At 40.3% G+C, this 26,510-nt stretch overlaps 1 protein-coding gene across 2 annotated transcripts; it reads left to right on the top strand.

Annotated features, from left to right (window-relative positions):
• Positions 1-934: 934 nt before the first annotated feature.
• On the top strand, positions 935-26,117 carry si:ch211-159i8.4 (matrix-remodeling-associated protein 5). Of its 2 annotated transcripts, none has more exons than XM_058649312.1 (17): positions 935-1,339; positions 8,622-8,747; positions 9,399-9,526; positions 13,504-13,633; positions 13,852-14,090; positions 14,210-14,361; positions 14,492-17,683; positions 17,878-18,143; positions 18,392-18,677; positions 18,790-18,987; positions 19,111-19,629; positions 19,754-19,925; positions 20,646-20,915; positions 21,588-21,714; positions 21,870-21,950; positions 22,675-23,821; positions 24,468-26,117. In XM_058649312.1, the coding sequence occupies exons 2-17, from the start codon at positions 8,661-8,663 to the stop codon at positions 25,019-25,021; spliced, it is 7,548 nt and encodes a 2,515-aa protein (XP_058505295.1). In that variant the 5' UTR covers positions 935-1,339; positions 8,622-8,660; the 3' UTR covers positions 25,022-26,117. The 2 variants fall into 2 exon arrangements, with proteins under 2 accessions (XP_058505295.1, XP_058505294.1); XM_058649311.1 differs by having other exon boundaries at positions 18,787-18,987.
• The last annotated feature ends 393 nt before the right edge of the window (positions 26,118-26,510 follow it).

The raw sequence follows: 26,510 nt of genomic DNA, 5'->3' as shown, positions 1-26,510 counted from the left end.
CAGTGACTTAAGTGTTTCCAAATGGTGTCGACAAAAGGAACCTATTACACAGTCAAAATGCACAATAGTTCTAAGACTAAAATTCAGCTCATGCATGCAACCGGCCATGTTATGACAAGCTCAGAATTTCTTTGAGAAAGAAATTGTCTTCAATGCTGTAAACGTCTGTGTCAACACAGCCTAGTTATAGCGCCAGAGTGTGTCAACACTGCAGGTATTATGTGCAGTACCAGGGCTCACCCATTTGCCAGACAACTGGTCTGAAATAGATGACTTTATTCACTGTAAATTTGATCCTGGGAGATCAACTCAACTCTCAACTCAACGTTATTTATAAAGCGCTTTAAGCAGCCGTAGCTGAGACAAAGTGCTGTACAAGAAATAAAACAAAAAGTAAAACAATAAAAATACTAAAACAATAAAAACAATAAAACAACAAAAATGTTAAAACAAAAAAACAATAAAGATATTAAGAGAATAAAAACAATAAAACACTAAAAACAAGAGCAGAGTCTCATGCTGAGTTGAAAGCCAGGGAATAAAAATCACAGGAACACAGGAACAATACTGACTCGCTGCCAACTTTTGTAACATGTGTGCCAGCCTGTATTGCCACCGGCACAGGCTCGACATCTATAGACGGATTATTGTAATCGTCTGATCTGTATTCACAAAACTGTAATGTATCTCAGGAGGGGGAAAAGGGAGCGCGGGTGGGTGGGGTGTTTGTGGAAGCACTGTTAAAGTTGAAAGTGAGTAAAGAAGAAAAAGATAATGAAAGCAGGGATTAAGTGGAGGTATGAAGAATGGGACACAAAGGAGGGCGAAAACTTAAAAAAAAAAGGGGGAAGCGATAATGTTTCATCGGGGAGGGTGGGGAGGTGTTGAGGAGGGAGAGTTTGGCAAAGGTAAAGCAGCAGACGAGAGGGAGAGAGTGCGAGAGGAGAGGACTGGAGGAGGTGAAGGAAGGAGCGTAGGTGTAAGGGGATGGAGAAGCTGCAGCTGCATTCCTGACCACACAGTTACAGAACGGGGCAGGAAGGAGGGAAAGAAGTTAATCTGAAATCCAGATGCCAGAGGGTCAAACTGATACACACACACACACACAGACAGACAGCGCTTCATCCACTCTCTCTTTCACAGACCTCGGGACATCAGTGGCTTTACAAGTCAGCAAACATCCAGAGGACCAAAACATCAAGTGGATACTTTTTACGCCTGTTTTTCTTGTAAATCTCTGACTTTGCACCTGCAGTGAAAACTAAAAGACTTGTTTTGGAGTCTGATTTGAACTTGAACAGCGCGTGGGTTTTTTAACCCCTTCTGTGGGAATTTCCAGGTGAGTCTGTTTTTTTTTTCAACACTCCTTGGGTCGGTGCTGGGTATGAAATTTTCAATTTTCTGTGCAGAACACTAGTTTTGAAAATGGATCTCATATGTCGATGCAACAGCCCGAAAAGTAAATTGAGTGATTTTCCTCCAGGGTTTTGAGTTTAATTCCAGAAATGCGTTATGACTGGTAACTAATTGTCCTTCTTCAGAGCTGTCAGTTAAATCCCATAACTTTGTCTGTGAAGTGACAGTTTTAGATGTCGTATTTGCAACATTTGAGGAGTCATTTGACTTTGAAATCCGATTTCACACTCACTGTCATGTTGTGACAGATGGGGCCAGTGTTGCTCTAATTCATCTGTTGACTTTTTCCACCCAGAACTATTAGGAAAAGTGTGAAATAGAGCTTGTCTTCAATTTGGAACCCATTCTTCACCACCAACAACATATCATTATTTTCAGAGAGCATCTACACTTGAATCCAGGTCCGTGTTTTTTGTAATAGTAAGCAGACAGCAGAAAGTAAACTTTTAAGACTTCCTTTATATGGAGTGTATGGAGTATTTAAAGTTTGTTTGAAAGCCATATGAGCTTCTCCAACCATGTTGGAACACTGACAGATTTACTACCAGGGCTTGGACGGAAAATATGAAGGTTATCTGCCCATTAAAATTGTTTAAAATAGTTTTAAAGACTTTCATCATCCGCCCTTATACTCAGTATACATCCAAAAACATTGTACCTACGTTTTGTGTCTCTAAAAATTCAAAGATTATGAAGAAATGATGTCATCGTGTAACAACCTTAAACAAATGAATATGTCAGATAGTCGGTGGTTTGGTAAAACTCATAGAATATGTTTGTTTGTCAGAAAATTTGTCTCTTAAACAAGCAAAATAACCTTCTGGACACTGTTATTATCAAAGGATGAAGAAAGAGATTTCTGTATGAGGATATATGGACAGCACATGGAAAACATATGGGAATCATATTGTAGTCCTCTCCTGACATGTGTTATCTTGAACCAAGCAGCTGTGACTTGGCTTGCAGTCAGCGTAATGCTTTTGACATTAAGATGTATTGGCCTCACTTAGACATTCTTAAAGGAGCACACCATGTTTTGCGGCAATTGCCTTGGCTTTCCATTCGTTTGGAATAATTAACTGTAGACCCCCAAACAGCTCTCACGGTGCTGCACAATCACACTGGATGTCAGGAACCCAAGACTTATTATGAGTGCTGTCAAACGGTTCAAAAATGTAATTACGATTAATCGCATTAATGTCATAGTTAACTCGCAATTATTTTTATCTATTCTAAATGTACCTTGATTTCTTTTTGAGCCAGTTTTTCTCATTTTAATGCTCTTATCAACATAGAAACGTGGATCAGCTTGCTTTGTGCAAATGTTGTTTTTATTGAGACAATATTTCTGTCACCGCCAGCTCGCAAGCCCAAACAAGTGTGTGCAACGTGCGCGTTGTTTTGTTTCCGGTCTAGCTAGATCCGGTGTGGTGTTGTAGTTTTTCTAACGTTACTAGTTGTTGTTGTGTTAACGCCGTTAATAACACGTTTAACTGACAGCACTACTTATTATCATATTTTTCTTTATCCTTACCTTTTTCCGTCCCCGATTATGCTTATATGTTTTCAGGCAAACACAGATTCCATCATAGGTCTGACGATTGAAGTTAAACCAAAAGTTCAGCCCCCGTGGTTTGCTTATTATTTTGGTGACCCTTTAAAGCTGGGGTAGGAAACATACTGTATGTATGGTGATATTCAGCTGTAATCCCCCCAAAAAACCTTTCAGCGTACTGTAAATCAAATCATGGAGGGAACCAGGGTTCAGCGCCTCCTCTGATGTTTTTCCAGCTATAGCAGCTGAGACGGTGACCAAGCACAGGTGAGTTCAGAGAGAGTGGGCTTATAAACCGTGTTTCCATCATGATACAGTTTGGTTTGGTACAGTATGGTACGGTTTGGAATGGTTACGCCCTGGATCAGGCTTGTGTTTGGACTGAGAACAGTACCTTTACTTGGTAGGCGGGGTGTGCGTTGTGCCTGATGGCTGTGTCAGCGTGATATGTGACGTTTTGACAAAAACACAACAGACAACTGCTCAATTTGAGCCTGTTTCCTTCAGCAAGACGTCAAGCTCTGTATGAGAATACACTGCGGGCATTGAAGAAACACCGACCAAACAGCTGACTGCATACATATCATTGCTCTGGTACCCCAACGGAAGGGAACTGAAAAATGGAATGGTTGGATCGGGTTATTTTTGGCACTGTTCCTAATGGAAACATCGGTCTATGTAGAACCAGGTGGAAACATGGTTCTAGAGGCTTTAGTTTAGCCATGCATTTTATATTTTAACACATTATAAACACAGGTGTTACATGACCCTCCCTCATAATACAACTCAGAAAGGACCTAACTAAACCCAACCCAAATGCAAAAGACATTGTGTCTTCTCTGTCCAAACCCAATGCACTCCAGATGCAGTTAATGTAAGATGAGTTAATGTGAACCTGTCTGTGACATGCGACTGTTATTATAGTTACTGCTTGTTTTCTACATCTATCTGTGCACTACTGAACACATCATTGCATGGAAAAGCAACCTAAAAAGAGTCTAAAAGAGATTTGGACAAAACTGAAAGCATATCCATATCAGTGGAGCATTACAGTTGATTTCCCGGGAAAATCTGTTGTGTATGAAGTGCATCAGTCTGTCTGTCTGTGCTCATCTGGTGAGAAGGACTCAGGACAGAGAGCCACTGAGTTACCACATCCTCATAGTTCTTGCATAGTGGAGCCAGTCATCATGTTTAAAGTGCAGAATAAGAGGATGATTGTAACATGGAGATAAAGCAAAGCCATATAAAGAAAAAAAAAAACAAAGGCCAGTGAACATATGATTTTCATAAGGAGAAAGTCAGACTGTAATGCTCTGGCTCTCTTGATGGATGTACAGCACTTTATCTCTGTCAGGTGCACGTCTGTGAGAGTTACTGAGTAATTCCATAGTGCAGACACATCCTTTTCTCATCTCTCCTCATTTCTCTTTATGTTTTCAATTCTATTGGGGTTATTTTTCTTTTTGGTATCCCCTTCTGTTATCATCCTGTTCTTTCCTTGCACTGTCTCCAGTGTGTTCACTCAGGAGAGCTGGTAAAGCAATTGAAGAAGGACAGCAGGAACAGGAAACTAGCTTTCAGTTGTCATCATGATATCCCTCAAGACTGGAGTCTCACGCTGAATGGACGCCTTTATTGCTCAGTAAAAATCATAGAAGCTGTTGCAGCTACAGTTTTAGGTCCTTTCTGAGTCGTATTATGAGGGAGGGTCATGTAACACCTGTGTTTATAATGTGTTAAAATATAAAGTGCATGGCTAAACTAATGTGGACAATATGGGTTATAGGTGTAGTATATCATACGATCAGTTACTGCCGTTTTTTTTAATGTTAAGTGCAAGTTTTATGATCTTAGACACAAGGTGGAAAAGTCATTAGAGACCTGACGACCCAGGTTAAAGCTCTTGTGCCACAAAGCATCCCGCCATCTAGAGTATCCTTGACCAATGAAGAATCTCAAATAGCTCCTGCACTTACATGGTAAGGACAGGTTTCTGTGGATAAATAAAGAATTATTGTACTATTTGAATCATTATTTCACTTGCGTTGCATTTGTCCAGTGGACAGAAAGACGACTCAGTATGAACACTATCTACTGCTAGAACAAAAAGGTAAATCAGTTATTGGAGGTTTAAAGGTTCAGCATTTTTCTTTTTGCATTTCTTTATTACAATGAAACAAGTTACTTTACATTATTTTTGTCAATTTGGTAATAGTAGCCTGTTTCTTGATCACTCCAGTTGATCCACTCAACTGGAGTGATCCAGAATGAAAAATACCTGCTATTAAATATACAATTTAATCAATATAATATATTTTCAATCATTTCCCTGGGGCATGAACTGTATTGTATCATTTTCAAATATAAACGTGGAAACATTTGTGTGACATTCCAACAATTGTCAAATAAGTTCACACAACGCTGATTTGAGTATTTCAGCTCTGCCTGACTCTCTGTGTTTCTTTGTGTAACAGTGTTTTGTTCTAGTGTCGCGAGATGACATTCCTGCGCTGCGCACAGGAACTTATTAAGTTTACATCCAGACAGATGGAGGCAATAGCAACATTGTGCTTGTAAAGTGAGACAGCTGCAAATATATTGCAAAAAACACAAAGAAGCACCCACGAGAAGTTTAAGAAGTGAATTGCACTTCAAAAATCCAGGTTGTTCAGAACTTCAACAGGATAAAAGCTTCTTGCACCACCCCGGAACTGTGCTGCAGCTGTATACACACAAATGCTCCCCCAGTCAGGTTTTGCTTAACAGTAATGAAAGACACAACATACAAATAAGATGTAATCAGATGATATTTTTGCCTTTTACGATGGTTTCCATGTCAGATTATCAATCCCAGTGGCACGGATTCTTGCCTTGACTTGTTCAGAGGACTAGGACAATACAAGTATGAGCCCTCACTCACTGCACAAGTTAATCTGTAATCAGGGAGGTGGGGCGGGGGGTTGTCAATCATTACTCACCCGGTTGCCTATGTTTTTGTTTTTGAACTTTGTCGTGGTGGAGGAGGAAACAAGTGCTGTTGCCAAAGCTCAATGAAACATTATTCTGTGTCAATATTCCGCCGTATCAGAGTACTCTGTTACCATATTGGTCAACGTCCAGGAGCACATCGTAGGAGAAGTCAGTCTAGGCAGGGAAATGCTAGACTTCTTGTCTGGGTGTCACAGAGTGTTCCAGACACCAAATCTCTGTGCTTTCACTATTGTACACTACATGTTTGTTCAGTGTTTATGACATTCATAGTCAAAATCTCTTGAAAATCAGCCTGTATTTGTGAAATCTGATCCTGGCGTAAACCGAAGCAGAAATGACCCAAAGTTATGTACTTCACCTTTAAGTGTTATTTATGTCACTTTGGCTGCTAACATACTAAGATAGGCAACCTGCAGCCTACGGACACACAGAGATACAAGCATTTAAATCCCAGACAATGATTTAAACACAGCAGGAAAAAGAAAATTCTCAGTCACGCTCACATTCATCAGTGTTACCATGCAAAGCTAACCCATCCCCGTCCTCCATCTTGTAGACCACAGTGCTAAAGAAACTTGACTTTCTTGGTATTGAGACTAACATTTGTTTTTCCTCTCAGCAGCTGCCACTTGTTAGCGCAGAAAAATGAAAACTCAATGTTGGAAACAATTAATCTGAACTAAAGTGTCCCCACTGAAACTGGCAGTGAGGCTGGATGACTTCTTTGTAGGTTAATGTGTTTGTCAGAGCAGGAAGTCCAAACTCTCCCTCACACACACACACACACACACACACACATGCATGCACAGAGAGAGAGGGAGAGAGAAAGATTATCAATTTAAAATGATACATTCCCATTCATGTCCTCTCTCTACCTCTCTCTCTTATGCACACACACACACAGGAACACACAGCTGTTAGGTGAATTAGCCTCCCTCTAGAGTAGAGGAAACAGACATACAAGTGGAAACCAGAAACCCCAAATTGGCCTCTAATGACTTCAAATATGTACGTGTTTTGTTTGCTTCTACCTGCAGACACGTTTCTCTTTATCTTTTGAGTCAGTTGACGATGTGTGTGTGCGGGTGAGAGTCTGTATCAGTGACCGCGGCTGTGTGTGTAATTGACATGTAATGCCCCATAATGAGCATGTTCATCATTCAAACCAACGTCATGCCTGCCAAACCACCTGGCACTGCAGCAAACCACAGCTGCTTGTGTTGAGTGAGTATTTTACACCTTGCAATGCATTGAATTGAATTGAATCATTTTCTATTCCGTTATTTGTTAGCGCTACCAAAGTGTGACAGTTTGAGCCATTAATCCATGATACTGACAGATGATGTTTCTATTGTGAGTCTAGATTTTAACATAATTATATCGAATAGAAGAGGATTTGCATTCCACTAAGTTCCCTTAGGAAAGGTGTCACAACGAGAGGCAGGATACACATGAATGTTTATACCTCTTTGATGTGTTTTATTAACCTGGAGGGCTAATAGTTTAAGTTAAGCTCTGGAGATTTTTTTTACAGTGTTACCTTTTTACTGAGGCCAGTAAATCCTGCCATGTGATTTCTTTCTTTCTTGCAAAATGTTTGAGTGTACCAGCGCAGACTTGTGTAAAATGGTTATTATTGCAGCATAATTTGCAGGTCATTATGATAATTTTCTCTTTCATCGTGTCTTTTCAAAGCTAAAACCTAGTCCTTGCAACATCACGTTAGTTTTTGCCATTGTAATAACTCGGCATGTGTCGGAGGTCAGAGCATGAAAAGTCATGTATGGGTGCAGAAATGTGTATCAGCACAAAGAGTTTTTCAAGATGCTGCGCTTCCGAGTGTGGCTTGTTTTTTTACGAAACAAATGAAATGAACATCAAACAACTTCCCTGTGGTCCAGTTTAAATAAACAGCCAACATAAACCATTCCTGCCGTGTTATTAAATGCAAATTTTAACAAAGGATCAAATGACTAATGTGAAAGGGGTTGCTGGTAGTTATTGAAGGCATGGAGAATTATCACCAGACAACTCCTCAGGCACAGTGTCCAGCACACAACTGCAGACAGACAATTTCAGCAGCTGACTGATCAACACTGTGGTGTTTTGGAACCTTAAAAGCTAAATTTGTCCCTCAGGAGACCAGAAAATGCTCATGTTGGTCATTGCGGCTGTCTAAGCGATGTCGTGTTATCAAGTTTGCCATATAAACTTTAACGTCAGAGCTGTTTTCACACTGTCATGGTGTTTTTGGTCAGTTAATGTGATTGTATTTATTGTAGGGCTAAAAACTGCTGAGTGAAGCCTAAAGGTATTCAGAAAATACCAAGAATTAGTCTTCAATAGATAAACACGTCTAGGACATAATGTGGTTATGGAGTCATCCATTTATTAATACAAATTATCATTCTTCACGTTGCACAATCCGTATATCCACTATTTTAAAGTGCTTATCCTGTTCTGAGTTGCAGGGACTGGTGGAGTATGCACTGGATGAATGCTTGCACTCGTCAAACGTTCATGAATTTATGAGTTACACTTTTACAAGATACAACCCACTACAACAGCCCTGTCGTAAATCAAAATTTTAGGTTTCAGAGTGGCTTTTTAAACACTGTATCTCCATGCATCTAAATCACATCCTTCCTTCCTCCAGGTATTTTAATGGCGTGAGCGGTCAGACAGCCATCCAGTCATGGCGCTGTGGTGCTGCACCAAGATCCCCTGCAGGTTGTCTGCAGGGTGGTTTCCTCTGCTGCTCTCATTACTGCTATGGCAAACGGTAAATGTTCCTTGCAGAAGCACTCAGCTTCGTACAGAGGCCAGTGGTCGTTTGCTTACATCATCAAAAGCTTGACTGATTAAAGTCCCTAACAATTTGACAGTTAATCTATAAAAGAGAGACGTCTTAGCAGTGCCCTGCTTACTGTGAAGGCTATGTGGAAACATTGTAATGCTGCCAAAGTTTACCAAAGCTGATGTTTTAAGGTAAATCACAACAAAAATATTCATAATTTCAAGTAAATATATATATAAAGCTCCCCTTAAGAAATATTCCCCTTTCTGAGTAAATCAGTGTTTATTCTATCTCTTTGAGGCAGTAATGTTAATGCTAGAATTGGGCACAATTAATGTTAACACACCTGGTGTATTTGATAGAAGCCTCAGGTCTATTTATTCCACTTAGTACTGATTTCTTTCCAAAGTGTCAGTTTCCACACAGGTCTGAACTCATCCCTTTGCTGCTCCTTTTCTTATCTCACCTTCTCTGAATTCACCTCCGCTCACTGCTCTTGCATTCTTCCTTCAATACTTTCTGTCTCTGCCCTTTATCTTTCATCTCTTTCTCCCTGGAATTATTCTCCTCCTCTTCACCATTTCCTCTTACTCTGATGGTCCTTTCTTCCCTCTTGTCTCCACTTCTCTCCTGTAGATCTGCGCTGCCCCATCTTGCCCACGGATGTGCAGCTGCCCTGGCGTTAAAGAGGTCCACTGTACGTTCAGACACCTGACCATCATACCAAAAACCTTTCCTAGAGACACAGAGAGGCTCAACCTGGGGTAAGAAGACGCTATACATGTGCAAAAACACACATCTATACAAAGGCAAAGAAGCACTGTTACTCACACAAGCCCAAGGGGACGAAAACTAAACACTCTATGGAATTATGGAATGCAGTGTAGGTAATTTGTCAGAGAAATGTTTTCTTTTTCTTTTGCTTATATCAACACTTGCCTCAGATGACTCACAAACCAAAATGCTGAGCAGAGTGCATTTTGATTAGTGAGATACTATGGCTGTTTTGTTCAGACTATGTTTGAATGCATGTATCCTGCAGAGAAATGTCTTCTCTGAGGGAGAACAGACTGTCAGAATTGAAGAAGCATCTTCCAAACTTCAAGTAGCCCATGGTGTAGTTGATTTGACAAAATCTCCTTTAAACGATTTTTGCACCAGCATTTGACTTGAGAGGGACTAAATCTCATAATCAGTTCCATGTGGGTTTTTGTGCTGTGGACGGTGTTTTCACAGTTTTCCATCACAACAGAGAAATAGCACAGACTTTGTTTTTTTCATAACAAATCGGTTTGTCTTATTGTGCCAGTATTATTTGTACAGACAATGGCAAATTAAGCTTTTCCTTCCATGGCCCCTGGTACTGGAATGACTAAATTCAAACATGTGTCCCTTATAACTCATCAGAGGTAGAATAAAATAAGTAGTTACCGAGAGTTGTAGCTGCTTCAGTTAACGTATAAATCATCCCTTATTATAACTGTCTTTGTTTTATAGTCTGCATTATTGTTTTTCTGTTTAGTGATGGTATTTATTATTGTAATTGGCCATCGCTTACTTGTTGAAGAGATTTTAATCTCAATGTGACTTCCTAGTAAAATAAAGGTTTGAATGAATATTTCAGCCTGCAAGTAATCCATATTAACATTGCAAAGTGGTTAGCAGCTGTACTATTGTTCTCAGGAGGCTTCACATTGGAGCAGCTTTTGCTACAGCACATGATATTTGTGCTAAGTGTAGATCCTCGGCTCTTTACGACTGCATTTATGTGATGAGGCATGTCAGCAATTATCACAAAAGCTTATGGTGCCAAGCTTCAGTTCAGTCCACAGAAGATAAAGTGTCTCCACATGTGCGCCTACGCTATAGGACATATATCAATATGTGAATATGCTCATTCACACAGGCTAGCATCGCGAACTGTTTCACAACAGTGAGGTAAATGTGAGGTCAATAATACCTTACACCACCATCTCAGGTCTGTGAGTGACACGTACCCACAAGAGAAATGTTATAACCTTTTATTTTATTGATTTGTCTTAAACTATTATGAAGACATATTGCTGAGTGGAAACACAAACCAAAACTGATATGAAACACAATACACCAACAATACTGACAACTCATCTTAATGTCATAGTGAATCACAAAATAGCAATCCATTGTTGACATATCAGCAACAATAATGCTTCCTGTAATTTACCATTTGCTACTTTTCTCCCCAAACAGTGATTGTTTTGTCATAATTTGGGCTTTCGTGTTTGCAGGAGGATGCCATTTATAGGTCTGTTCAAAACATCAAACACAAAAGCAAATATTAAAAGGGATGGATAACAATATGCAACTGCTCTAACAAAAGCCATTACAAATCAAGGAGTTTTATAAAAAACAACACCACCATATTCATTGTGTAATATCTCCCCAATGTTTGGTAGCTCTGCTGCAATATCATCATCATCATCATCATCATCAGAGTGTATGTTCGAGCTCTGTCTGCTTTTTATTAGATTTGGAGAACTCTGTATTCCAGCAGCCAAACTTGTTACCCCAAAACATTATAAAAGCCAAACACAGTTAGTCCTCATCCTAAAAGCCTTTCCCATTGTACATAAATCTAACCGCTTTCTTGCTTGTCCAAGAACGTAATCTTTTACAGCCAGGGTATGAAGTATGAACCTGGGTTTACTAGCTCAGCAGTGCAAAACAAGATCAGTGCTTTTGCTTTTATTTTTCACAATACATACCTTTATTTCATGTGCCCATGACGTTTTCTTACATAATTGACATTTTGTCTAAGGTATTTCCTTCATTAGCAGAATTGAGATTTGGACATGAATGAAAACATTAGTGGGCGAACAGGTTCTAAACATTAGGCCATCGTGCCCACTGAGGATGATTGAGTCTCTAATGCAAACTTTTGGTATATGTTCACAACAGGCATGTTTGGATTTACTCTCATTTACTCTCTGGGGTCTGTTTTTCTTTAGTGTGAGGCTGAAGCAATGCATTCAAAAGAAAACCACTCTAATAAATGCAAGGTCGTCTCTTTTCAAAGGGACTGTTCTGCTGATTGATCAGTGAGCAGCATGGAGGATAGCAAGGACCACCTACAGGACACAACCTCCAAAACACAAGGATTTATGGTTGAGAGGAGATAAGTGTTGACATATCCAGCAGTGTGTCATATGTAGACTTCAATGGGGTTTCAATATGTGCTCAAACATGATACAGTGAAAATGAATTATGAGAAAGTGCATAGACAAATCTGGCATTAATAAAGCTGAAATCAAAATAGCTTTTACATGGCTTGTCTCCAGTGATCTCTAAACTCAACAGAACATAAAATACCAAGACTGTTAATTAGCAGTATCTGTTTAGTAAGTTGGTTCACTTGCCAGGAAAACTAGGCTAAGATGCAGGTGAAATGAACTGCTTGTGGTCTCAAAGCTCTTCCTCGCATCATTTGTGACTTACTTAAGCTGCTTTCAGACACACACTGAACTTGGGGGGGCTCTCGGGAGATTAATGTGTGAATGCAAATGCCTCAGACGTTGCTCTGGGAAATTCCCCAGCCTGATCCCTGGACTAATCTCTGGTTAATGTCCCAGAGAGCTCATGTGAGTACGCAGCAGGAGACACTGCAGAGGATCCCCAGAGAGTGAATGGGCAAGGGTCCTGCCTCCTGCATGCTCAAGCCTGGATCCTCCAAAGATCCTAGTGCTGTTGTAGCATCTCACAATATCTCACTGCTTCATTATTTCCGAACATTACTTGAAGTTCATGTCTGAAATGGCTTTAGTTATAGGTGTGCAGCTGCAAGACTAATTTGATGTAATGATTTACTGTTCTTTGCTGTATCAAGTTTCGGACTTTTGTTCAAGTTATTTAAAGACATCGCCTTGAAAAGCTAACATCCAACCTGCACCCCCTGAAAGCACAGGGGTGCAAGGGCCCATGCAGCACTGTTTGCATCTTTAATCAATAATACATTTTAATCAATTTATGCATATTAGCTAAATCCAGCATCTGCAACTATAATGAGGTGCTTTTCAAGGTTACAAATACTCTGTCTTGAAATTTGTTCTGTGGCCGTAAACTCAATACTGCAATGTAGTATATTGTGTTAGGAGTAGGCATAAATACTGCCAGGGTTTAAAGTTACCAGTTGGTAAACCTGTACTAAAAAACATTATATCACATAGCCACTCGTGGCGTCAAAAGACACTGTGGTTGAAAGTGACCTAGATCATTTATTGTGATCTGGCTATTGTATTGGTGGCAATGGAAAATGTAACAATCTCACTTATGTGTTCAGCTGGGTAGGGGATGACTGCACCCAGGGAGTGTTGCATGTTTTACAGCAGAGACTCACCAGAGAATCATACACTCAATTATATAAATTGTGCTGATTTCTGTTGGAAGGTTTGACAAACTTGGATACACTGAATGTTTAACTCTCCCTGTCTCTCTCACTGTGTGTGTGTGTGTGTGTGTGTGTGATTCATATGCACATGGTAGACTTAAAAGAATGAGCAAATTGTTGGGGGTTAAAGGTTGACTGAGGTCTCGCTGCTTTCGCTTTTACCATTCATCATTCCTTCCCTCCAGCTTTTTCCCTTCACTTGAAAGGTCACATCAACCCAGACACACTTGCTTCCTTTCATATTGACACCCACTGTTCTCTGTTTCTCTTCTATTCCTGTACAATAACTGGAGTGTTTTTTTTTCTCTTTTCTGACAGATATAACAGCCTGACTGAGGTGGAGGGGTCTGAATTCAGGCCATTACGGCAACTGGAAATGCTCATGTTGCATGGCAATGACATTAACACAGTCCACTCTGGAGCATTTTACAGCCTAAGATCACTACAGGTATTGTACATTTGAGAGTGTTGTTATTTCCAATCCAAGTCAAAACTACTCTGCCTATCCCTAAACCACATTTTTCACATCCATTCTGTTGCCTTTATTCTACGTCATCAGGGCTATTTTTCTAAGTTTGATTCCATAGATCTTCTAATTTAATAAATGCTTAGAAGAGTTTAAAAGTTAAATAAATGCAAGAGTAACAATAATTGATTTGTTTCCAGATCTTGAAGCTGAGTTACAACAAGCTGACATCAGTGAACCCTGGTTTGTTTGAGGGGCTTTTTGGTTTGATCCGTCTCCATCTGGACCATAACCTCATTAACTTTATAGAGCCATACTCCTTCTCCAGCCTGACCTCACTAAAACTTTTGCAGCTGGAGGGGAACCTCCTCAAAGATATTCACCCCCATACCTTCATAACAGTGTCACTGCTTGGAAGCTTTTGGACCTCTGGACTAAAGTAAGAAATAGTAGTGAACATTAATCTTGCATAAATCTCTGCATGTTAGGTTAGATCTCATGCCCCTGTCCCTCTGCAGACCAGTAAATGAAGAATATGATATGATGTTTTTATCTCAGGCATTTACACCTGTCAGACAATCTGTTGGAGCAGCTCCCTTCCGCAGCATTGCAGACTGCTCCGAGGCTTGAGCTCCTCTCTCTTCATGGTAATCCTTGGACCTGTGACTGTCAACTTCGCTGGTTGGTAGAATGGAGCTCCAAACATGAAGGTTTGTAATTACATTCAAATTAAATATAAATTCCAGTATTCCTTGGTCAACAAATCATTTTTAACCTGGCAAATGTGTAAACTGTTGTTTAATCACTACTGGTCTTCCTCTTACTTCTTCTCTGTCCCAGGTGTAATAAAGTGCAAAAAGGAACGTGGCTCCATTGAGACATGCCCCCAATGCTCTTCTCCTCACTCCTTGAATGGTACTCTCTTCTTAGGGTTAACCCCAAACAAGCTTACTTGTGAACGGCCAACTCTTCAATCCCCTCTCAAACAGTGGGACAATCCCATGTGGGCTGAATCTGAAACAGAGCCGGACCTGCCATACACCAGGGACTTTGAAAAACCCTTGGGCAACTTGACTTTTGTTCTCTCCGACAGCCATGGGAATCAGGCACATGTGGCGTGTAGTGTGCGCCAACCTGTGCATAATACACCTATAACCTGGACTGTAAATCCTCAGTTACCTGGGCAGTTATCTGTCAATGTATCTTTGGCGACTGTTCTTGAATGTGAGATTGATCGGGAAACATTACAAAATCTATGGCAACTAGTTGCATATTACTATGAAAGCCCTGCTATCTTGGAGAGAGGTCAACAAAGAGGAAATGCAACCTACCAGTATGTCCAAGCTATAAATGAAAATTCCCCATATTTCACAGAATTAAAAGGACATTTAGAAGCAGAACCATCATGGCTGCTTCAACCTAGAGTCACTTTGAGGCTCAACAGGCAGCAGACAACAACTAAGAAATTAGTGATGGATTTCACTACTTTAATTTCTAAGGATGTTAATAGAGGGCATAATGATAACAATGACTTCACTTCTTCCTGGGCACTGATTCAAAGAGCAACAGCAGGGCGGATTCAGACAGCAATTGAGGGTTCAAAGGTCCGTTTGGGGTGCAATGTTGCAACTTCCAATCCAGAGATGAAAGTTGAATGGATCCTTCCAGACTTGTCCATAGTAGAGGAAGCAGATACAAAAACAAACATTTTAGAAGGAGGAGAACTTTTGATTTTAAATGCCACACTGTCTGATTCTGGCCTCTATCACTGTATGGTCAGAACCAAATCTGGTGTGGATTTCATGCCCTTGAGGCTCACAATTAAAGAACTTTCACTTAGCCCCACGGCTTTCAATGGGAAGAAAATTGTCAGTGAAAAGGGCCAATCATTAGCTATTCCATGTGACGTAACTTCAGTTCAGCCCAGTCAAACTGTGTGGTACCTACCCAAAAATCACATTCTTCTCCCCACACAGAAGACAAGACGAGCAGAAGTGGTGGAAAATGGGACTTTGGTAATAAGAAAACTGACACAAGAGGATACTGGAGAATACAGCTGCTTAGCCTCAAATCTTTATGGAGTTGACATGCTATCACACAGGGTGGAAGTCACTGATGGGAAGGCTCTAGTAAAGTCTAAAGTACCAACAGAGAGAGTGGGGAAGCTCTTACCAAATAGCATGGACGAAGATGGTTCAGGGGAATATTACCAGGAAATTATACGCCCTTTTGCTACACAATTTCCAAAGAAGGTGAAAACAGAGCAAAGGAACCCCAATGGATTTTCCAAAAAAATTCAAAAAGATTCAAAAAGAAAACCCAATAAATCAGTTAAGGAATTGGATCCAAATCGTTGGGCAGAGATATTGGCAAAACACAATGTTAAGCCAAGTATTACTCTGCCTACAGAACAGTCATTAGAGGACCCCAGCATTATAATATTCAAAACGAGTACTCCAAAAGCCACTACAACAATTCCAACTACTATTGCTACAACGACCAACAACTTACCCTATACTACTACCCCTCCTGATATAACAGTAGAGTCGACAATTATTTCCCTGAACACAAGAGTTGAGCCAGAGACCCATTCTAAAAAAGAAAAAAAAGATGATATTCGTAAATACATTGAATACAATGTAACACCGAAAAGTCTCCCACCACCTCCCAGAATTATAGAAATATCTACATCTTTCACAGACCCTCCAGTAAGTGGAACCCCCCAGCCAACTAATGATTCTGAGAAGAAGCATTTTGGAGCAAGGCGAAGGAACTACAACTTTGCTCCTGGTCAGTCAAGGAGAAGACCCCCTTACAGACGTAGAATACACCCATCAAGGAGAGTTCATTCACACCTAACCCCACTCAACCATCCAGTAAACAGGCCTCAAACAACTGTTCTTCCTACAACCACTACACCGCTGCCAACAACAACCACCACTACTACCACTACAACACCTGCTCCAACCACAACACCTGCTCCAACCACAACACCTGCTCCAACCACAACACCTACTCCAACCACAACACCTGCTCCAACCACAACACCTGCTCCAACCACAATGGAAAACAATGAAAACCTATCTGCGGAGTATCAGACAGTAGAAGATGAAGATGAATACTATGAAGAATATAATTACAAGGATGGTGATAGCTTGGATGCTAAGGAAAATTTAAACAGTGAAAGTCTTCATACTACATATGAACTTGACAATCTCCTTACCACAGTCCCAACAGTTACAGGGATCACATTAAGCAGACATAACATACCTGATCCAAAGACAACCGTCACTCCAAAGATAGATAGCACCACTCATCCAACTGAAAGGACAGTTAAAGAAAAGGAGAGATTTACGGTCAATCCAAAGAAACCTGATAAGTGGAGGGTTGATATCAGAACACAGACTGAAGAAAAGGGCAGACACAATAAAAACCACGAAGAAGAGAATGAGAGGGGGGTAATAACAGAAATGGAAATACACAAAAAACACAAAACAGCCATGGAAGCAGGTGACAGTGAGACAGACAAATCTAAAAAGGAGGGGGTTCTACAGAGCTACAATACAGGGGATAGCATCCTATTAACAACACAAATTAGACCAAGACCCAACACTCGACCTTCAACAGAGCAAAATATACCAACTCATGCAAGAACTTCATCTACCAAAGACATAACCTCAGATTCAACCAAAGGAAGGACAAAAGATGTCACACAGCGTGAAGGTAAAGAGGTAAACAAGTCAAGGGAAAAGCCTGAGATCCACATTTTCCCAATAATGGAACCACTTCATCCCTGGCTCCATCCAAAAAAACAGGGACAAGGGCAACCTACCACTTCCAGGATAACACACCCAAACCAAGATAGAAATACAGCAAGACGAGGTGAAGTCAATCCTGAAAGACATTCTCAGCCTCAGCCTCCTAGAGTCACCCCGACCTCCCACTCGCCTTCACTCTATCATCACCATCATCATTACTACCCCCTCTACCCTTCATGGCCAAGTCAAAGGTCATTTCCTCCTCCAAGGCAAGGTAAATAGAGCTGCTGTGAATTTGCTGTTTTGAAATAGAGAGATAATTAATACAAAGTGTGAAAAGTAAATAATAATGAACTGACCTGACTATCTTATACTGACTACCTTATATTGTGTTTGACTGGGGTTACCTTACCATGTATGGAAGTAAAGTACAGCACATCTGATCAAATGTTTGCTCTCTGTTCCTAGGTCCTGGGCTACAACCTATGCCCACCCATCGATCCTGGTCTCTCACCCACCCCTGGGTTAAAAACCCTGTTGTCACCAACAGACCAGAAATCACGGCTGAAACAGTCAAGCCCACAACTACACCCACTGAAATAACAGGAAACCATCAGTTTACACTCCCTAATCCCCCCTTGTCACATAATCATCATCGAAATCATCATGTTGATGGCAGGACCCAACATATAGATCAAGTTTTTCTGTCAAGGCTAAGGAACAGATACAGACAGGTATGATGGGGGGGGGGGGGGGACAAGTGAGTTTGCATGTTTCATATTAGGTTACACCAACTCAACCAACAGAGGGAGGATTTTTAAATAGATGAAGCAACAATTAATGGGTTTGAAATTGGAATAGTAAATAATCAGTTGGTGCAGCCAGTTTATCTATGGTCCATTTGCTAAAATTGGCAGGTATAATGATTCAGAGGTGCATTTGTTACCAAAATTATAGTAATTTATGATTTTGATAATTACAGGCACAGCTTGATCGCATTGCTCAGCTTGGAAGGATGGTTACACCCAAACCTCGTACAAACTACTACAATCCTCCATCTCCAGTTGCACCAAAACCTAACCCTCCATCACTGCATAGACCCTCCTCTTCTATGCAACCAGTGGCCACTGATTCTGACATTTACAACCTGAATCCACCAAACCCTGCTAAACCTTCATCCTCATCATCCTATGGTTTTATCACAACATCTCATCCTTACCACCCCACCAACCCTGGAGTTCTGCATGGAAGTTGGCGGCCCATTGGAGGTAAGGAACAGAAATAGACATTTTATTCAAAATTGGATATGGTATACTATTTTCATAGGTAATAATAAGCATTATTTCATTTGTTGTTTTAATTTGTCCACTTTGAAAGCAGGACGAATAAGCTCTCGGCGGCCAACAGCTGCCCCACCTTTTCCATGGATGTTGGGTGTTGGAAGTGGAGGAATGAAACCTCGCATCACCACAGTGACCGCAGCCAGTGTGTCAGCACTTGCAGAAAGTGATGTCTTTCTGCCCTGCAAAGCAACAGGGAATCCACAACCTACCATTGCATGGACCAAAGTCTCCACAGGTGAAAAATTTATATAAAAGGATAGACACACTCAATATGCTGCTTTCGGTTCATGGTTTGTCAGATTGATCTAACATCAAGAACCGTGATTAACCATGTTTAATGTATCTATTCCTTTTTCAGGTGCCACAGTCCCAGCCAATACCAAGCATGGTCTCCGTTTTGAAGTTTTCAAAAATGGAACTTTCGTTATTAAAAACATCCAGCTTCAGGATCGAGGCCAGTACCTCTGCACAGCTCAGAATCAGTTTGGATCAGATCGTATGGTTATCACCTTAGCTGTCCAGACTGAGGCGCCAAAGATCCAAACACCGAAGTCCACAGAGATAGCGGTCTACCTCGGGAACAGTTTGACTTTGGACTGCCTTGCTTCTGGAAAACCACCAGCCCAAATTTCCTGGATTCTTCCGGATAAGACATTCGTTCGTGATGTTGGGACGGTTCACACTCCTCTCTCTCCAATATATCTGCTTCAAAATGGAACCCTGCAAATAACTTCTGCTAATTTCTCCACCAAAGGCGACTATAAATGTATTGCGAGTAATGCAGCAGGTGCTGATACAATTACTTATCATCTCCATGTGGCTGCTCTGCCTCCAAGCATCAGTGAGGGACCAATGGATACTATTATCGTTCAGCCAGGTATGTTGAAAAATGTTATACAAATTAAAAACATAGTTAGTCATCATATGGCTGGTAATCAAAGGACAGGATGTTGAAAATGTCAAACCAAGTAATACAGACTAATAATATTCCATCTAACCAGGCAAGAGTGTCTACATCCACTGCTCTGTAAAAGGCGAACCAATGCCTGCTCTGAAATGGATGCTCCCAGCAGGCGTTCAGATAAAACCAACACAGTTTCTGGGACGACGGCTGTTTGTCTTCCCTAATGGGACACTGCTTGTGAAGAATGTTTCACCACTGGATGGGGGGAGGTATTTTATTTGATATTATTCAATCTGTCTGTATGTGTTATCAGCTGGGATTTTGTCATGCATTAGACTTGACTTGACTTACTTTATGATTCTCTTTCTTCATTTGACCAAAACAGTATGCAAATTTGGGTTTTCTGTTCTGAAGTGTGTTTTATAGATGCTGTTAATTTATCATGTGCTACAGAGGTGGTTTGATTATAGGCTATTTAATATAGACAGCATAATTCTAGCACAACATTTTAGACGCAGGTTGTTCAAAGTCTTAAGAATCATTTATGACAAGACAGAGTCAGTGATGGCCAGTGCCAGCTTCCACCGTCTTTTTCAAGAGTTTCTGGCAAGAGAATACTGACTGTTACACTATCACAGAGCAGTTATCACCAACTCAGACAAGTTGATATACACAAAATGTGATCACAAAGAAAAAACATAACACAAACTGATTGACTGTATGTTTGCATTTAACATTGCTCATCATATTTCCACTACTGCAGGTTTAAGTAAAATAAAGCTACTGAGACTTTAAGTCTTAGTCAGTTGTATTTGGGATGGACAAACTGTACATTTCTTGCTGCTTATTTTGAATTCCATGCATAGTTGTTTCATACTGTATTTCAAGGAACAAGCTGTCACTAACATCAGGAAAAGCATGTATTCAATTCACAAGCAATACAATTTTGTAATTCCACCCATAAAAAAGTTGCATCCATCTTTTCACAGATATGATTGTGTGGCCACTAATGCTGTTGGAATGACCAAAAGGTCTGTCCAGCTGGAGGTGAGGGCAGATTCTCCCTCATTCTTCCACCAGCCTGCTCCTCCTCCTCTTCCCATTCCTTCCACTCATCGACATGCTGTGCCATCCCGACAACACTCTGTCTCTGCTATGTATGGTTCTGCTGTCTACCTCCACTGTCCAGAGTCAACCGGATCCACAAGGGGGACCATCTGGCAGCTACCCTCGAAGACCATACTAGAGTATCGATACAGGTAATTAAAATGCCTGCTAAAACTCAAACATCATTCCACACAAAACCCATACAAAACACAGGGGACACCAGGTGAAGCTTGTACTACAAAACTAGATCAATATATCTAGATATATTTTAGTTACCTGGCTTCACTGAGCCTAATAATGATCTTGATTAATCTGTAATTAAAAGCTGTTTACCAAATAACTTATTTAACCCTGGGATTTCCTCTCTAGGTACACATTTGTGTAACATTATAATGGTGAACTTGGTACTTTACATTACATTACATGTCATTTAGCAGACGCTTTTATCCAAAGCGACTTACAATGGAATCAAGTACAATTAGCCAGGGGTGGAATCGAACTTGCGACCATGATGTCTTTGGTACACAAGGTAGGGTACACAAGGTAGGGTCTTAACCACTGAGCCACTCCACCCCAGTACTTACAAAAGACATAGAATGAATTAAGTTATTGTAGTAAGTAAGAATTAACAAGTTTAAATGTAAACAATATGGTTTATTAAAATCCATGTATAAACTGCTAGCTGAAAATATACTGTTCAATAATTTTAGTAAGCATTGTCCAGAAAGAGGTCTGATCAACAAATACAGTGGACTTAAGGTGTGCAGAAGCTTTAAACCTGACTGCTGTAATCTCACTGTCATTTTATCCACATCTGTCTCTAGTCCGGAGAGACCAATTAAAGTTTTCCGTAATGGGACTCTGAGGATTCTTCAGCTAACAGAACTAGATGGTGGAAATTATCTGTGTGTCTTTCAAAGGCCTAATGGGGAGGACATGGAGCTCTTCCAGGTATGAACAGGACAGATAATGACTCTTTATCCTCCTCTTTTAACCATCTCATATGTGTGTGTTTTAAACAACTATTTAATCTTACAAAGTCTACCCTGGCTCTAGCTCTATTACCTGATTATAATTACATGTTATTTATTTATTTGCTTTATCAGGTGGAAGTACTGATGACTGCTCCGAGAATCGAACATGTGAGAACTCCACAGACCAAGGTCACCTTTGGAGACAATTTCCAGGTAGCTAAAGGGTGCTAGCTTAAAATTCATTTAAAATAAGATAGGTTGGATCAAATATTGAAGGGAAGGATTTTGTGTAACCAGTACTTGTATTGCCAGAAAACTGTAGTCAATAGCATTCTTGTGGTGGGAGTTTTGGTTTGAGAGTGTTTTGATATAATTAATCAAGGATTCATATCATAACTATAAGTCCCTCAGGAACTTTTTTAAAGAAACTAAAAGGTTCCAGCAGACCACAGTTTGCTTGCGCTTCAACTGGGGTCTTAAGACCAGGGGCACAAATTAGCCAGATGACATGTAAACAACCAATGGCCACCAGAGGCTGCTCCTCTACAGTCCACCAGGTGTCAGTAATGCAAAGGACTAGAATGAATCTACTCATTAATCAATGACATTTTTATTAAATGTATTCACAGTAAAATGAAAGTTGCATGCTGAGATGTCGCAGCTTTATACAAATCTCAGTCTGTCTGCAGAGGATGGTAAAAACCTTTTGAATCTTTTGGGAGAGTTAGCGAGGTGAAAGTAAAAAAAAGAAAAGAAAAAAGAAAGTGAGCACAACAGTGATGCACTGGGCTTTTCATTGAAGTGCTAGAGCAAAAGGGGGAAGGGTCTTGCAGGTTGAACATAGCTTGAGTCAGCTAAATTCCACATATTCTATGTTGATATTTATTCAGAGCTGGGCCTAGATTCACTATTTCACCTTCCTTGGTTTTCCTTTAAGGTGGACTGTGTTGCATCGGGCCTCCCTGACCCAGAAGTGTCTTGGGGTCTTCCAGATGGAACTTTAATCAACAATGCACTTCAGTCAGATGACAGTGGTCTTCGTAACCGCCGCTATGTTATCTTAGGCAATGGAACTTTACTTCTCCAGCACATGGGGAAAAAAGACGAGGGTGACTATACTTGCTATGCCAAAAACAAACTTGGCAAAGATGAACGAAAGGTCAGCGTCCAAGTGGGACCAAACGCTCCACAGATTAAACTAAAATCACAATCTTTGGTGATAGCGAAGCTGGGAAAATCTGCTAAATTCAGTTGTCAGGCAACAGGTGAACCTACGCCAAGAATCATTTGGATCTCACCACAAAATAAGGTGATATCTGCCTCATCAGACCAATTTTACATAATGGACAATGGGACTTTGGTGCTGAAAAGGGTAAGACTTGCTAATGAAGGTAAATATGCATGTATAGCACGGAATTCTGCTGGTGATGACGTTAAAAACATCAAACTTGAAATTGAGCCACAGGAACCTTTTATCAATGGAATGGAAGGAAAGAGAACCACAGCGGTTTTGGGTGTTTCCTATCAAACGATGCTTCTGGATTGCAGAGTGGAAGGAAAACCTGAACCAAGAGTATGGTGGGTTACTCCCTATGGCCACTCACTCACAGCACCCTACCTTGGTGGTCGCTTCCAAGTACACCAGAATGGTAGCTTGGAGCTGAGAGGAGTGAGGAAATCAGATGGAGGGAGATACATGTGTGTAGCTAAGAACCATCTAGGTGAAGCTTCACTTTTGGTGGAATTAGAAGTGGCATCACTAGCAGAGAAACCCAGCTTTGCTGTTCCCAATATTGAAATCTTACCAATAAAGCAAGATGGTGGGGAACTGATCCTGGAGTGTTCTGCTCGTGGAAAGCCAAACCCAGAATTGACATGGATACTACCAAATGGGACGTTGTTATCCCCCGGTGATAGACTCCAACGCTTCGCACACCATTTGGGTACTGGAACTCTACGGATCGCTCAACCTGTTGCAACTGATAAGGGAGTGTACCGGTGCCTGGCAAAAAATGTGGCAGGACACGCAGAAAAACGCTATGCACTCGAAGCAGGCAGAAAACCAATGATCAGAGGATCTACAGGTATGAAATTACATGACAAATTATTTAAGAAGCTATATACTTGGTATATTTATAAATTGTACTATTTGGTAAATGTCTTAAGATATTTAGAAGAAAAAGAAAGAAAAATGTTCCCATACTTTTTCCCATACTTGGTTTCTTTTCAATGAAATGTGTTAGACGTGTATTTAATGTTATTAGCTGTTAACTTTGCAGTTTAGTTCAAACTTGCAAAATGTTGATTTGGTCAGGTAGGGAACAAATCAATCCAGAATTCTTTTGAGAGACAAATCATGGTGTGGTTTGGTTTGCAATCACTAACAAATTCAAGTACAAAAGACACAATTTAGGAGAATTTCCACTTATCGTTCATGGAGCTGTATGCTCCCCGCACTTACTCTTCACACCCACATCAGACCAATCAAGTTTTATTTTAATCCCACTCCAAAAAATAAATAAATAAGCAATCTACACTTTTAATAATTTGAAAAACTGTAGCCTACCATACAATGTGGACCCAGACACGGTGAGACATTGCTTCTGGGTTTTTTTTCAGCACTTGTTCACCCTTGGCTCACTTGCCCTTATATGTATGTAGCTGCATCTGTCTTAGTATCTGTCATTTCCAGGAAATAATTTACTTTGTCTTAAAATTTCACTTTTCTAGGTGGGATGAAGATAACCTATGGCCTTCACCTTAACTTGCCTTGCACTGTTGATGGCTGGCCACAGGCATCAATCACGTGGACCCTGCCCAATGGCCTTGTTTTGGACAAACCTCAAACCATAGGTCGGGTATCTTTTCTGGCCAATGGGACCCTCCAGCTAAGGCAGGTGGCAACCTTTGACAAAGGAACTTACATCTGTAAAGCCTTTAACTCGTTTGGCTCATCAACACTATCGTATCCAGTTGAGGTGATGGTGTTTCGACCACGCATCATCAGTTCGATGACCTCAATAACAAGTGTAACCCGGGGATCACCAGTGACATTGAACTGCATTGCCACTGGTATTCCTAAACCCGAAATTTCATGGACGTTGCCTGGACGCACAACACTGGTTCCACATAACCGGTACACAGTACAAGGAGGGATCCACATGACAGAAGAGGGCAGTCTGGTTATACAGAACCCTGTGCTCACAAACTCTGGTATTTACAAATGCAACGTTAAAAATGCACTTGGAACAGACTTCAAATCTACATACCTACAAGTCGTCTGAGTGACGACTGCAGCTGTTCTCCATTGGTAAAATTAAAGCAGTATAAGTCTGGATAAGGGATTTTCCTCAAGGATTGTAATGTTATACTGTAGATAAAAGACATTTTAGAGACAGAGTCACGGCTGCCTTACTAAAGGTGGATTGAGATTCCTCAAAAAGCACTTTCCACTGAACAATGACATTGACTTAACATGGATATTTACCTTTTAAAACTGTCTTAATTTTTGTTTTAAGGTATACGGTATGTCTTGACAACTGAACAATTTTGCTTTTACATAACATACAATCATTGTTCTTCATTTAAAGCAAATTAAGAACATTTGTGTTGAGGTATCTAAATGTAATTTTTACCTTTTGTATACATATAGTTATTGACGTCCTGTTATGTTACAGATGACTAGTGACTCTATTTGATGATACAAATTACCCGTGTTGCTGCTCTACAGGGGATATTAGCAAATGCATCAATATCACTTATTCCTCTTCATAACGGTGGAAAGGAATTTAGCTTAAAATACTTACTAGTATGTTGCAAGCCAACAGTTTTAAGCAGGTGAACGACATTAATACAAAACAAACATGCCCAGAAAAAATGTACAATACACAGGAAATCAGTATATTGCCATGTGCTTTAAGTTTAATGCATGGCAGAATGCACGCTGACACATCGAGTGTCAAAAGACTTGCTGTGATCTTCACCAACTCAAATTTGTTTTAATGTTCATCAAACTGATAAACTTGGGTTGATGAAATCACGTTTTTGACAACAGCAAGCTGCTATGACAGTGGTGACCTTTTCAGGTACTGGAGAGTTACAGAGGCCAAAAGGAGCTATCATAACATATTAGCTACACTATTTTTGTTTTTATTTAACTGCCTCTCTATATGACCCATGGCTTATAGAACATGCAGTTATAAGATGAGAGTCAGGGGTACAGATAAAATGTTTTAATAAACTATAAACTTGTGACTGAGATGATCAGAGAATGTATAATCTGAATGTCACCAAGTTGTAAAACCAAATATTTTGTGAAGGTATATTGATCAATCTTGGACATAGCCTTGTGTGTAATAAATTAGAATTTGTGTGAGGTTATACGAGTAAACTGATCCTTACATTTTTCATTAAATCTTCTGCTTCTACTCTTCACTTAATGTCAATGACATAAAGAAGCAAACGTGCATACAAGTTGCATATGAACTTCCTGTGGTGTGACAAATGTGCCACATGCTCTGTGTATCGCAGTTGTTTGGTGTTATGCATGTGAGATTTTGGATTGAGATTCAATTAGATTCACGGATTGTACATGCATCTGTTCTTATCTTAAACTTAGTAAAGCATGACACAGACTGACTGGATCATAGATTAAACAACCCCAACATTAGAACAGGATTGTTGTTTTAATGTGCCAGATGGTGATTTTTCTTTCTACTAGTCAAAGCAATTGCCCATGGAAGAAATTAAACTACAAAATGCTTTAATTCATTA

This window comes from Solea solea, chromosome 14, assembly GCF_958295425.1.
Source record: "Solea solea chromosome 14, fSolSol10.1, whole genome shotgun sequence".
In the NCBI taxonomy this organism is placed as follows: Eukaryota; Metazoa; Chordata; class Actinopteri; order Pleuronectiformes; family Soleidae; genus Solea; species Solea solea.
Note: the sequence above shows the minus strand (reverse complement) of the source record. Positions and strands in the feature narration are given on the sequence as shown.

What these genes read in the sequence shown, in the direction of transcription:
- si:ch211-159i8.4 (XM_058649311.1), top strand. Translation starts at nt 8,661, where the DNA reads ATGGCGCTGTGGTGCTGCACCAAGATCCCCTGCAGGTTGTCTGCAGGG. An exon ending in AAGTTGGCGGCCCATTGGAG is followed by an intron (nt 18,678 to 18,786) that starts GTAAGGAACAGA and finishes CCACTTTGAAAG; the next exon opens with CAGGACGAATAAGCTCTCGG. An exon ending in AATGATCAGAGGATCTACAG is followed by an intron (nt 23,822 to 24,467) that starts GTATGAAATTAC and finishes TCACTTTTCTAG; the next exon opens with GTGGGATGAAGATAACCTAT.